The sequence below is a fragment of the Myzus persicae genome, unplaced genomic scaffold (genome assembly GCF_001856785.1).
Source record: "Myzus persicae strain clone G006 unplaced genomic scaffold, MPER_G0061.0, whole genome shotgun sequence".
NCBI classification, from domain to species: Eukaryota; Metazoa; Arthropoda; class Insecta; order Hemiptera; family Aphididae; genus Myzus; species Myzus persicae.
The window spans coordinates 4,315-17,727 of record NW_019100878.1 but is presented as its reverse complement, the minus strand read 5'-3'; the positions used below and the strand labels follow the sequence as shown (position 1 = coordinate 17,727).

The following is a 13,413-nucleotide window of genomic DNA, read 5'->3' as shown; positions in this document are numbered from 1 at the left end:
ATTATAATATTTTCATTTGTTATTATTTATCGCGTCTCGGCTGGTGGTGCGGTCGCTGCGCTCTATACGGGTCTAATTTTGTATTTTCGTCCGTGTTGCATATCTGACGTTTTCATTGTGTTTCCGGTTATTTACACTTAGTTGATTTCGGCTCGTTATTTGTATTCGATTTATCAATATTATTAATATTATTAATACGAATTCGTTTATTACGTATTTTTTCCTTGTTGTTTATTAATATTTCGTCTACAATGGATGCGGTCCGTGTTAATCGATCTAAGAACCGTGCTTTAGCTAAACGTACTGCCATATTCGATCGTATTAAGTCCATTTTTGATCTAGGATTGTCCGGCGAATCAGATCTGAACGCCCGACAAAGGTTTTTAATTTCGGTCAATGACCTTGCAGATTTGTGGGGAAAATTCGTGATTGAAAATGATGCATTTTTAGATGCTTTAATCGAATTAGGCGAAGAGGGAGATTTTTCAAGTTCAGTTGAGATAGAGGCGAGTGAGATGGTAGTTTCGGTCAAAGCTTTGGCTATATGGTTCTCGTCCTCATCGCACATTCCCGAGAGAATAGTAGATGAACCAAGATGTGGTTCAGAGTCGGATGCAGCTGGCAGTTCGACTATACCTCCTGGTTCAGATAAATCACAAACGATGACAACATTGGCAGCTCAGCCTTTGCATTCTGTACGACTACCGGAAATTCCTCTTCCCCAGTTTTCGGGAGACCTGGCAGATTGGCCAGTGTTTCGCGATCGGTTTATCGCCCTAGTGGATAGTCGTTCAAATATTTCAAATATTGAGAAATTCTACTATCTCCTGAGTTGTCTCGAGCTTGAGGCATCGGAGGTCGTAAAGGGGATAACGGTTTCAAATGACACCTATTCGTTAGCCTGGAAGACACTTGTGGAACGGTTCGATAAACCGCGCAAGTTGGCATCGTTTTTATTGGATACGATTCTATCAGCTCCGATAATCCAACAAGAATCGGTTTCTTCGTTGAATAAATTTTTAAATAATTTTGATGAAACCATCGGTATCCTAGGATCTCTTGAAATTCCAAATTTTGGTGACTTCCTGCTGTTCTCGATTGCTTTTCGGTCTTTACCAGTGTCGTCTCGCCGCCTGTTCGAAACGTCTAATTCGGAAGAATACCCGAAGGCTCAAGAATTATTCAAATTTGTAAAGAATCGAATTCAGGTGTTAGAGTTGGCTGGAGGATCTTCATCTTCCTCTGGTACTAAAGAAGGGAAGCCGAAATTGTCGGGTGCCAAGAAGGAGTGGACAAATTGTGGGAAGACATCCACGTCACTGGTGGCTACGCAGCCATCCAGTAATCTGCCTTCTAAGTCCGTTAAGTGCCCGAATTGTGATGGGCCACATCAGTTAAGCAATTGTTTTGGGTTTAAGGGTCTGTCGGTAGATGGGCGATACGAGATTGTTTCGAAGCACAGACTTTGCATGTCATGTTTTAGTAATAAACATTGGTCGAGTAAGTGTAAAGAGAGTTGCTCCAAGTGTAAGCGTCGCCATCACTTACTTCTACACAGAGATGCTGAAGCGAGTCAGGGTTCTGCAGCTCAGCAGCCACCTGTCGTAATGCTTAGTTCTCAGCCTTCTTCATCCGTTCTACTTGGTACTGCAGTGGTAATGGTTCGAGATGTTAGTGGAAATCTTCAACCTGTCAGGGCTCTTCTCGATTCCGGGTCACAAACCAGCATCATCAGGAAGAGTTGTTTAGACCGGCTTGGTCTTAGGCGGTCAAGATGGACAGCCTCGCTGACAGGGCTCTCTGGTCAGTCTGTTCCTAAGGTTTTAGGAAAGGTGCATTTAGAAATGCAATCTTGTTATAAATCAGTCCCGGTCATAGCAGTCACGGCGTGGGTTTTACCTACCATAACGGCAGATCTGCCAAGCCAACAGTTGTTCGTCGGCGTAAGGGAAGGCTGTTCCCATCTGCAGCTCGCAGACCCTTCCTTTGATACCCCAGCTCCGGTGGAATTGTTATTGGGAGCTGACGTTTTTCCGCAGGTGTGGATCGGTGAGAAATGCTCGCTCGGCCGCGGACTCCCAACTGCGTATAGCTCCACTTTTGGATGGGTGCTAATCGGTCCAGTTTCACAGAACGTCAGTGCTAGTGGTGCGCATTGTCTATTAGCGATGCTCAATCCGTCTATAGAGTCATTGATGGAGCGATTCTGGGAAGTGGAAGAACCGGAAGAAGCGCCTGCACAGTTCACGGACCAGGGATGCTGTGAAGACAAGTTTAAAGCGGAAACCATCATTGATGAGACCGGTCGTTACAGTGTTCCACTACCGTTCAGGCAAGATATGCCCCCTCCAACATTCGACGGTATGAAACGGATCGCGGCCAAACGTTTTGAACATCTTGAACGGAAGTTAACTCAAGATGAGAAATTGGGAATGGCCTATCGTGAATTTATGGCCGAGTATGAAGTCTTAGGCCACATGACAGTCGCTCAAAACCCTGGACTTTATGTGATTCCACACCACGCAGTATGGAAACAAGGGATTAGTCACAGTAAATTACGCGTCGTGTTTGATGCTTCAGCTCGCTGTAATTCAGGTCAGTCTCTGAATGACGCATTGTATGTTGGCCCTAAGCTTCAACGTGATATAGTTGACGTTTTGCTCGGATTTCGGCTGTATTGTTTCGCGTTCTCCTCTGACATATGTAAAATGTACAGGCAGATTCAGGTGAATACGGAATACCGGCAATACCAGCATATTCTGTGGAGGGCATCACCAGTAGAAGCATTGAAAGAGTATACCCTTAACACGGTAACCTATGGCGTCAACAGTGCTCCATTCTTAGCTCTGAGAGTATTGCATGATATTGCTGATCGTTGTGATCCATGTTTGTCATCTGTTCAAACGGCTCTTCGGCTCCAGACCTATATGGACGACATATGTACAGGGGCAGACACTCTCGACGAAGCTCTTCGGTTACAGCAAAGTCTCGTCAAAACGTTAATATCGTACGGATTCGAACTTAGGAAATGGTCCAGTAATACTCCGGCACTACTAGAAAAAATTTCTAAGGAAGATCGCGTGTCTGGCTCACTATCGTTCGAAGATGAAGGGTCCACCGTCATGGTTTTGGGATTGAATTGGAGTCCAGAAGAAGATGCATTGGGGTACGATTTTAGCGAGATTAAATTTACCCACACTAAACGAGGAGTACTCTCAGTAATTGCTCGGATCTTCGATCCGTTGGGTTTCCTATCTCCTGTAGTGTTATTCGCCAAGCATTTGATGCAGTTGATTTGGTCGTCCGGAATCGCGTGGGATGATAAACTACCACCCGAGATTTAAGAAGTGTGGTCCCAGTTCGTGGCGGAGTTACCGTCCCTATCTTCAGTTCGCGTGCCTCGTTTTGTCGGAACTCGACGAGGATCCACCTACACGTTATGTGGGTTCTGTGACGCTTCGGTTCGTGGTTATGCTGCTCTCGCTTATTTACATATTGTCCTCCCCAGTAATCAAATAGTCGTTCAACTATTAGGTGGCAAGACTAAGTTGGCCCCTCGTCATTCCATGACGGTTCCGAGATTGGAGCTGTGCGGCGCGGGACTTTTAGCACGTTGGATGTCAAGGATTAAGGAAACGTTATCAGCTCAGTTAACGATTTCAGACGTATATGCATGGACGGATTCGTCTATCGTCCTTTCATGGCTTACCACTCCTCATGTCTCGTACAAGGTCTTTGTATCTAACCGGATTAGTAAAATTCACCAATCATTGCCATCCTGTAAGTGGTTACATGTCTCGTCTGAAGCAAACCCGGCGGATTGTGCGTCGCGTGGCCTGAAACCTTCGGAACTGAATCGTCATGATCTATATTGGAATGGCCCTAGCTTTTTGTCCAGCTCACCAGACAATTGGTCTTCTGAGATCCCGCGACTTTCGGTGGAAGAAATCCCTGAGGTCAAAGCAGTTTCGCTCTTGACCAGCTCCGATCAAGAACATGAATGGTTTGACAGATTTTCTTCGTATCTACATATGCTTCGAGTCGTAGTCTGGGTAAGACGTTTCGTGTCGTTGTGCAAAAGAAAACCTGTATCTCTTGGGATTTTGTCGGTAGGTGAATTGAACGAAGCATTAGCGGTTATCGTTAGACGTTCTCAGCTCGTTCATTTTCGTTTGTTGTATAGGGAGCTCTCTCAAAATGCCCGGATTTCCTCCAAACCGTTAGCTCGACTCTCTCCGTATATTGATTCGGCTGGAATTATACGTGTAGGAGGACGACTGCGCAATTCTCAAATTTCGACTAGTCAAAAACATCCGATGTTGTTAGCAAAAACATCACATCTCTCTAGGTTACTGGTACGTCACTGGCACATTTTCTCTTGTCATTCTGGGGCACGTTTAGTGGCTTCTCTTGTTTCGAAGCAGTTCTGGATCTTGTCAATTCGTAGAGTAATTGGCAATGAATTGAAAGATTGTGTTACCTGTGTCCGGCTGGCAGCTGTTAATCCTCAACCAGTGATGGCGGACTTACCGTCTTCTCGTGTCATACCATGTCGACCGTTCTCAAAGGTAGGGATAGATTTTGCTGGTCCCTTGACTATGCGTGAACTTAAACTTCGGAAGGCACGAGAGTATAAGGTCTATATTTCAGTATTTGTCTGTATGACGGTGAAAGCTGTTCACTTAGAAGTCGTTACTGATCTCTCAGCACCGGCCTTTTTGGCAGCACTCGACAGGTTCGTTGCACGACGTGGCCTACCGTCCGATATTTATTCGGATTGTGGTACAAATTTTGTAGGCGCGTCGAAGCAACTTCGTCAGTTCTTTTCTGAGGCGAAAACTCGAGATCAGCTTAGCTCACACTTCCCATGCAGTTGGCATTTTAACCCTCCTAGTGCTCCACACTTCGGGGGCATTTGGGAGGCTGCTGTGAAATCCATGAAAAGGTTGTTAGTCCGAGTAGTAGGAGCTCATACTTTGACGTATGAGGAACTCAACACCGTCATTTGTCGCATCGAGTCGGTTTTGAATTCTAGGCCGCTAACACCGTTGTCATCCGACCCAGGAGATTTAGAAAGTTTAACTCCGGGACATTTCCTAATCGGTCAGCCTCTCTTGTGTGTCCCAGAGCCGAACGTCTTAGACACTTCTGGTCGTTTACCCTCAAGGTGGAAACTACTCCACCAGTGTCATCAGGCGTTCTGGAAGAGGTGGTCTTCGGAATACTTAAGTAGCCTACAGCTTCGTTCAAAATGGACTTCCACCGATACTCAGCTCAGAGTCGGTGATTTGGTGCTGATTAAAGATAATGTGACTACTACATTAGGTTGGCGTTTAGGTAGGGTAATAGAATTATTACCAGGTCAAGACAAGGTTGTTCGTGTTGTCAAATTGATAACCTAACCGGACAGGGGGCTTTAATTAGACCGGTGGTGAAGCTGGTTCGCTTACCCACCGAACAATGAATATATATTTTTTTAACTTGCGGGTTCCCTTATGAGCTCGATAGTTTTAAGGGCACCCATGTACAGCATACCCTCTTTTGTTCACCCACTCATTCATACTCAGTTCTGACTCGCTCTGTTATCGGTGTATGGGCACCGGTGACTTGGTCTGGTGGGAGGAGGGGGTGTTATATTTATTATATTGTAATTATTCTTTTATTATTCTTTTATTTATTGTTCATAACATATCAGCTGTCTTTATCTGATATGTCTGTTATATCGTATTGTATATTATGTTGTAAAAACCATGTAACTAGGGACTCCTTTGGTTTTATCCGTTTCCTCCCTGGACAGCTGAACCACATCCACCATATCAAGAGTTCCAGTTCTCGAGCTTTGGAAGACGGAGTCTCCCAAGGGGGGAGTATGTTCGCGCAAGTTGGTTATTATGATCGGTCACTGGTGCGGATGTTGCCACACTGTTTGCCACATTCCCCCTTGATCGAGAAAGCAGTCGTCGTTTGATCAGCTGGATCGAACGGCGAACGGCGTCTAGCCGGCGAGTCGGCCCGCCGTGTGCGCGTGTTGTTGTTTTCGAGACTCCTGACGAGATACGTCGTTCTTGGTTGTATGTGCGTGTACATAGCTCTACAAAACCATACCTGCTCTCCGTCTCACACACGTGGTTCTCTTTTACGGCTCTTTAGTCTGTACCCTTTTAATACAATCAACAATATTAACCAGCTCCGGTCCAGTCCACTACGTCAACCAGCTCCGGTCAAGTCGTCAATACTAACCAGCTCCGGTCCTGTCGTCAACGTCATTCAGCTCCGGTCAAATCGTCAATACCAACCAGCTTCGGTTTAAAACAGGTTCAGATCACCGTCCTTGTTTCCTTTACGGTACCGTTCCTCATATAGATAATATATACTATCACTTTGTTATTATTATATGTATAGTTAAAAATATTAGCACTTGTCATTATTTACATTTTGTTTTGAATCGTTGTACAATTTATTTTAACATTGTGGTAACCCCATCCTCGACAGGGTACGAGTCATCGCCGTCCACGAGCCAAGCAAGGTAAGTCCGGCGTTGACGAAACAAGGTCTCTTACTATCTTTCATTATTATCACGGCTACTAAAAAAAAAACAAAACAAAACAAAAATGTACTCTTACTCTACGACACGAGGTTTCACCTCAGTGTAGAGTAATGCCTAGTTAATATCTGTCTTTGTTATATCATGTATTTGTCTTGTAACTAAAAAAAAAAAATAAATGTATCTAGATAAGTAAATATGCTGTCTAATTAGGGTCGAGCCACACTGCGGTATTTTCGCCGTTGAGTGCGAACGGTTTTAACGCAGCGGTCTTATCGTTCACGAAAAACATACATGTTTAAATTTAGAGCGCCATACACATCGATTTCACCGTTCGCCGTTGTCGGGAGCCGCTACATGCAGCGGTTGAACGGCGGTGCCGTTTCACCGTTTACTTTAATAATACACTATTTCAAATGACATGCGTCACATTACGGTGTCCGTCCAACGGTTTGTTTAAAATTGTGACCACAATTTGCATAACATTTGTTAACTTATCGTATTGTGCACTTTTTAACTTGTATTTTTCCTATATACCTATTCTACATAAAAATGATTGACGTCGAGATTGAAAAGCACGAATGCCTTTGGAATGTCTCAAGCAAAGTTTTTATGGATAGGGAAAGGAATAAATAAAAGGAAATCTTGGATTGAAGTTGGAATGGATTATGGATATGTTTGAAAATTGGGAAACATTTTCAATCACAGAGCAAGAAGAGAAAAGTAAGTTTAATAACTCCGTGTCCAAAGTAAATAGGTCTGCTGCTTGCTGATTCTATTTTGAACAACTATGTTCCAGTTTTGACAATTGCGTCCGATTCGGTGAATTGCCAAGTACAAACTATTTTGTTTTTCGACGCATCGGATACATAAGTAAAATAGTATAAATGTATAATAATATGATATAATCTTTATATAATTTAATTTATAAACAGGTTTTTTAAAAATGAATATAATATTAGGATATATTAAACTTAAGAAATCTCAAATAAAAGTTGAAAAAAATAATACAAATTTATATTGAAATGGAACAGATCCAACATCTAAAAAATAATTTTGCAAAATGGTCCCTCACATCTTTGCCTTGTGAACGACCTCCAGTATCATTCTGATGCACTTCTAAATAGTCTAAGCTATTGCTTAGCGTATCTTCAAAATTGACACCATCTCTCCTTCTGACGAAATTGTGAAGTATACAACACGCTTTAACTATTATATCGGCAAAATCTGGTTCTACATTTATTGCTGTATGTAAAACTCGCCATTTATTTGCCAGTATGCCAAAAGAACACTCTACATACCTTCTCGCTCTTGACAACCTTTCGGTCAATACCACGTCCCGGAAAAGGCCTTAATAAATTTTTATGAAAACCAAATGCTTCATCTCCAATTATAACGTATGGCTGAGGGTTGTCACTGGTATTTGGCAAACAAGCAGTTGCCGGTAAGCCTAGTTGTTCCGAATATAAAAGTCTTCTGAGGGGACATTCCTTAAAGACAGTGGAATCACCTTTTCGTCCGTATGCACCTACATCAATGGATATTGTCGTATATTGTAGACAGTCGTCGGTATAATTATTTTGCTTAGGTAGGAATATTTTTAGCAATTAAGATATTAGGATAGGTCAAGCCTGGGAAGCTAAATGTGCTGAGGCGACAATAATATTTTGTATATAACGTCGCCGTAAGCGCAGGCACAAGAGGTCGGGTCGACCCCAAAAAATTATTTGTTCTGTTTGAGTAGTCACGCAATTTGCCGTACTCCTTGAAACCAATCTGTAACCGGTTAATTCATGGTCGTTGAGGATTGAAAAGTCTTAGCAGTAAAGCAACGATATCGACTTTTGAGAGCCAAACTGTAACCGGTTAATTTATGGTCTTTTGGCGCCTCAAACGTCGGTAGAGGTATATCAATTGAAAAGTGCATATACTACAATATAAAGTAGTATTCTGTGTCCACTACTTCCATTAGAACTATTGAGAAAAATGTCTTATAGTTAAAATAAATCGATCCCGAGTTTTTAGGAATGACGCATCGTATGTGCTTTCCGTCAACCGCTCCCACACAGTTGGGAAATTGAGTTTTTGTAAAAAACTTGTCTGCTGCACCACGCCACTGCTCAATACTTGGTTCTGGCATTTCTACTGGTTGCAGAAAATTCCAAATTACTTCGCATGTCTCTTTAATAATTTTACTAATTGTGCTTCTACCAAGTGAAAATTCATATTTTAAGGCAACAAAATTTAGGCCAACAGACAAAAATCTGTAATATAATACAATTTTAGCTTAAATATCTGTAGAAAAAAATCTGATTATATATATTATTAGATTTTTTGGTTATAGTACATGCACTATGAGAAACTTATAATTACATTTTCAAGTTTTAGGCAAAATGATTAATAAGAAAATTCATATGAATTCCAACTCAAAATAATTTGTACATTTTCGTGATTTTTGTCAAATTCTTAATTCAGACGCCCGTTAAGAGGATGTTTGACATGTGTAAATTCGTCCGTAAAAACCATTTCGCGCGGGAAAGAACCGAGAAGGCAATGGTTATAACTAAGAAACCAAATTTCACCACACAAAAAGGAGAATTTTGTCTGTGCAATATGGTTTTTATTTTTTTGATATCACTTTTACAAAAAAAATTGAAAAATAATGGATTTTGAAACAATGAGAACTTTTTTTGTACAAGTGATATCAACAAAATAAAAACGACATTGCACAGACAAAATTCTCCTTTTTATATGGTGAAAATTTCGTTTCTTAGTTATAATTGTAGCTTGCTCGGTTCTTTCCCGCGTAGGGATGGGTCGTTCCCGAACGATTCGTTCAAAATGAACGAATCAACTCAGTGAACGAATTGATTCAGATTCAGATAGTTGGAACGATTCGTTCACGAAATTAATTTAGTTCGTAACTTCATGTGAATCATGACCGACTCAACAACGAATCATCAATATTGTACCGGGAACAATTCGTTCAATATCGTTCGAACGATTCCGGCCAATTCGTTTCGAACTTCATACGATTCACTAATCATTTCTTATACGACTTTGGCTATAATCGAGGCCGGTGGCCAACGATACACAAAGGTAGCTAGGAGGAAATGATCACAAGCGTATTTTGTTGCGAAATTCGCCAAAGGCGAATTTTAGTTTAATAAATCACACGGTAATTAAGAATAATTATAATAAATAAGTTGTACAACGTGAGGGACGCGGCGGTGCAGAGCAAACGACGTGAACAGAACAACGACTGACGGCGGGCGGGGCCTAGTCGTCGGTCGCTGCGCTATCGCGTTAACAATAATAGTAATAATAATTATGGTGGTAGTGGTGAGTGTGATTACGACGCTAGCGCGTCCGTAATTATAATATTATATTGTCGTTACCGTTTTGTCACTTGTTCCTACCTTTGTATTATTTTTATGTTCCTTGTATTATTCGCTGTGTGAATTATTGTTAACTTTTTAATTGTATTATCTTTGATCGCCCCGCTACAATTTTGTCTCCCGCCTCGAGCACCGACTTTTTCGTCGGTACGGGCTCGAAGCCGCTCACGCTTTGCCGTACGACTCACTCACTTTTACGCTCTCGAATCGACTCGAGCAGCCCTACGTCTCGGCTCTTACGACCAACGACCCGAGCGAACCGACCGCCTAAAGTTATACTTGTTTTTTGTTAATAAATTATTTAAACGACCACCCAACGTTTTGCTTATTTTCTCTTTTTTTTAAACCTTCTGATCCAGGAGAATACGTAGTGTTCTGCCGGCGCCCGTGTCACGTTCCGACCACCGTCGCTTTTGGTAGAACCGGTAGACCAGTGCCGCAACTACACCATTTTGGGCCCGTGTGAAAATAAAATGGATGCCTCCCCCCCCCCCCCGCTTGAAAATAGACTTATTCACTATTGTAAAATTAATTTTTCCAAATTTTAAAACATACTTTGAATTTTGATTTATTACTCAATAATCAATACTTATACAAAATAAGGTAAACATAATTAAAAAATGTAGGTAATTTATTTACAAAAAAATAAATATATCATCACTTTAAAAAATTCATTTTTCTTGCTTTTTTGTTAGCAAAATTGTCTATTATATTTTCAATGTTAATATCATTTGTTTGTTGTTTTTCAATATTAAGCAAAGCTATACTTGAAAGTCTTTCTTGGCCGATTGAGTTCCTTAAGTAGTTTTTGATAAGTTTAAGCTTTGAAAAAGATCTCTCAGCTGAGGCAGAAGTCACTGGTATAGTTAAAAAAATTATAATACCAATAAATACATCAGGAAATATTGATGTCAAATCTTCCTTGACAATAGTATCAGCTAAATCATGAATTGACATATTTATTAAATGATCGGTTTGATATTTGGAAGATAAATAGCCCTTGATTATAATAAGTTGACGAGTGAAGTCAGAACTGATATCTTCTTTATATTTGGTAATAAAGTCATATGATGACTGAACAATCAATTCATCAGCCATTGACGTTAATATTTCAGGCATTAATATATTAAAATCATCACACACAGTTTTCATTCCTTTAAATCTAACTCTTAACTGTAATAGTACTGTATCTACAACTGGGTAAAAGATAGTAACTCTAAAATTATCATCAGTTGTAGTAAGTCGGCGATCACTGTCTACTTCATCAAAATATTTTTTAGCATATCTTTGACGTGTTTCACTTAACTTGAAGGGTATATTTCACTTCATACACAAATTTCTTGAATCTTCTAATATTTGGTCATATTGATTCCGCAACTTTTCTATAATTAAAATAGCACTTTCTAATTGTGTTGATGCTCTTTGTAAGCTTAAATTTACTGATTGCATACTCTTTGAGGCCACTTGTAAAGATTTTAAAATGGGTTCCCATATACATAGGATAATTACAAATTCAACATTTTCCATTTTTTTTTTTAAAGTTGTAGCCATATTTATTTCATCTTTTTTGGAACTTGAAAGCTGGATATTAGAAAGAGCTTTTAAAACATCAACAAACCTATGTTTTAATGAAAATAAAGCATTATGTCTTGCTTCCCACCGAGTAGGACACACTTTTTTTAAAGTTATTTTATTTATTTTCATCCCGTACTCTTCACCAAAGGCTAGCTGAGCCCATCTTGGTGAACTCGAGCTAAAAAAATTATAAATGTCTTGCACACTATCAAAAAATGATTGTATTTTCCTTGAACTTTTAGCAGCATCACATAAAACTAAATTTATATTATGGGAACAGCAATGAACAAACGTAGCGTTGGGCACAATATCACAAATTCGTTTTTGAACACCTGTTATTGAACCACTCATCACTGCTGCCCCATCGTACCCTTGACCCCGACATTTCATAATATTTAAATCCAATTTCATTAAAGTATTTTGTAAAAGTTCCACATAATTTGCTGCACCATGATGGGATAGTAAATAAAAACCAAGAAATGACTCTTTAATTTGTATTTGTTTCTTTTCAAAATCTAATGTGGTATAACGAATTACAAGACTAACTTGGTCTTGTTTGGTTATGTCTTGAGTAGAGTCTAATATAACAGAAAAGAAACTACTAGATCGTATATTATTACAAATTTAATGACGTAACTCTGTAGATAAAATGTCTAACAACTCATTCTGAACAGACCAACTTAGATAATTAATTTTTTTATTATAAACCACATTGATTGATGTTAATACTGAAATAAAATGTTTGTTATAACACCTTTAACTTTAGTCATGATTTTAATTTTTAATGGTTAAATTTGTAAATGCATATGGTTATATTTTAAATAGGTAAAGAATTGTTTTGAGATTTCATCTGGAACCCATATTTAATATATATTTTGATAATAACCAAAATATTAATTTACTGTGCTATGAGACCCTAACAGATTCACATGAATTATAAATACAAAAGCCAATGAAAAATTCTACATTTATGTGCTAACATTGCATGTGTACATTTTTGAAGTTAAAAAATCAATGAAAGTTTTTTGAAAAACTAGTAGCAGAGAGTTTAAATCCTGTGAGATCTAATGGGCCATGATAGGTATTAGGTACTATACTACTATGGCAGTCAAGTTGTTAATCAATAGGTTAAATAACAACATTTCAGTCATCTCTAATTTAATACCTTAATGGTCAACAATATATTATATTCATAAAATAATTTTGTACTTACCATCATTAAACTGACTGCATTCAAAAAAATTATTAATCTTCTTATTTGTTTTTAAAATATTACACTGTTGTTGATGTTTCTTTTTTCTTTTGGCTGCTCCACTTAGAGCTTTCGGTGCCATAATTTATTGTAGAAGGTATCAGAAGTCAGAGCATTCGATTAAAAAAGTTAATTATGTAGGCAATCATATAATTATTATTTTATAATTTTAATTATTCAAATCAATATCGTAAGTCGCAACTAAGTTTTCACAGATGTAAACAAAATGGATATTATCTTGTTGACAGACTACAAACACCGACCGACGACCGTAGAAGATACCGTCTTTAGAACGTGCAATATAAAATCGAGCCCGGTCTCGTTTTTCCCGCATGACGAAAGGCGATTCCCGCATAACAAAAATAGACACCAATAATAAATTGAGACGCGTAAACACACACACTAAACCAGTCAAAATGCGCGTTACTTTGCATGACGCGCTTTAATCAGTTGCAACCAAACTATTTTTAATTTCGGTTATACAGGCCGCATAAGAAACGTATGATGATAATAATAATAATAATGTACGATAATGTTGTGTACATAACAAAACCGATCTATTGTTCAATCTGTATGAATAATTATAATTATTATTACAAAATTATTTTGTTTTATTTCTTTCTATATATTTTTAAATTTTTATC

The 13,413-nt window shown here is 39.1% G+C and overlaps 4 protein-coding genes across 4 annotated transcripts; 2 read left to right on the top strand and 2 right to left on the bottom strand.

Moving 5' to 3' along the window:
* Positions 1–251: 251 nt before the first annotated feature.
* LOC111026558 lies at positions 252–3,344 on the top strand. Its single transcript, XM_022304654.1, has one exon. The coding sequence runs from the start codon at positions 252–254 to the stop codon at positions 3,342–3,344; it is 3,093 nt and encodes a 1,030-aa protein (XP_022160346.1).
* A 222-nt stretch (positions 3,345–3,566) lies between these two features.
* Positions 3,567–5,402, top strand: LOC111026557. The gene has a single exon (XM_022304653.1). The coding sequence runs from the start codon at positions 3,567–3,569 to the stop codon at positions 5,400–5,402; it is 1,836 nt and encodes a 611-aa protein (XP_022160345.1).
* Positions 5,403–7,809: 2,407 nt separating this feature from the next.
* On the bottom strand, positions 7,810–8,684 carry LOC111026556. The gene is made up of 2 exons (XM_022304652.1): positions 8,484–8,684; positions 7,810–8,088 (listed from the first exon to the last, which is right to left on the bottom strand). The coding sequence occupies exons 1-2, from the start codon at positions 8,682–8,684 to the stop codon at positions 7,810–7,812; spliced, it is 480 nt and encodes a 159-aa protein (XP_022160344.1).
* A 104-nt stretch (positions 8,685–8,788) lies between these two features.
* LOC111026555 (zinc finger MYM-type protein 1-like) lies at positions 8,789–12,851 on the bottom strand. Its single transcript, XM_022304650.1, has 4 exons — positions 12,794–12,851; positions 11,617–12,095; positions 10,710–11,247; positions 8,789–8,808 (listed from the first exon to the last, which is right to left on the bottom strand). The coding sequence occupies exons 1-4, from the start codon at positions 12,849–12,851 to the stop codon at positions 8,789–8,791; spliced, it is 1,095 nt and encodes a 364-aa protein (XP_022160342.1).
* Positions 12,852–13,413: the final 562 nt, after the last annotated feature.

Bases quoted from the DNA above. Each gene is read 5' to 3' on its own strand.
- LOC111026558 (XM_022304654.1), top strand. From the start codon at position 252: ATGGATGCGGTCCGTGTTAATCGATCTAAGAACCGTGCTTTAGCTAAA.
- LOC111026556 (XM_022304652.1), bottom strand. From the start codon at position 8,684: ATGCCAGAACCAAGTATTGAGCAGTGGCGTGGTGCAGCAGACAAGTTT. The intron at 8,089-8,483 runs ATATTGTAGTAT...CAATATACGACA, and splicing joins TGGACACAGAATACTACTTT to ATATCCATTGATGTAGGTGC.
- LOC111026557 (XM_022304653.1), top strand. From the start codon at position 3,567: ATGACGGTTCCGAGATTGGAGCTGTGCGGCGCGGGACTTTTAGCACGT.
- LOC111026555 (XM_022304650.1), bottom strand. From the start codon at position 12,851: ATGGCACCGAAAGCTCTAAGTGGAGCAGCCAAAAGAAAAAAGAAACAT. The intron at 11,248-11,616 runs GTGTGTCCTACT...ATACCCTTCAAG, and splicing joins ATAAAATAACTTTAAAAAAA to TTAAGTGAAACACGTCAAAG. The intron at 8,809-10,709 runs GTATAGCTTTGC...ATTATATTACAG, and splicing joins CGGCCAAGAAAGACTTTCAA to ATTTTTGTCTGTTGGCCTAA.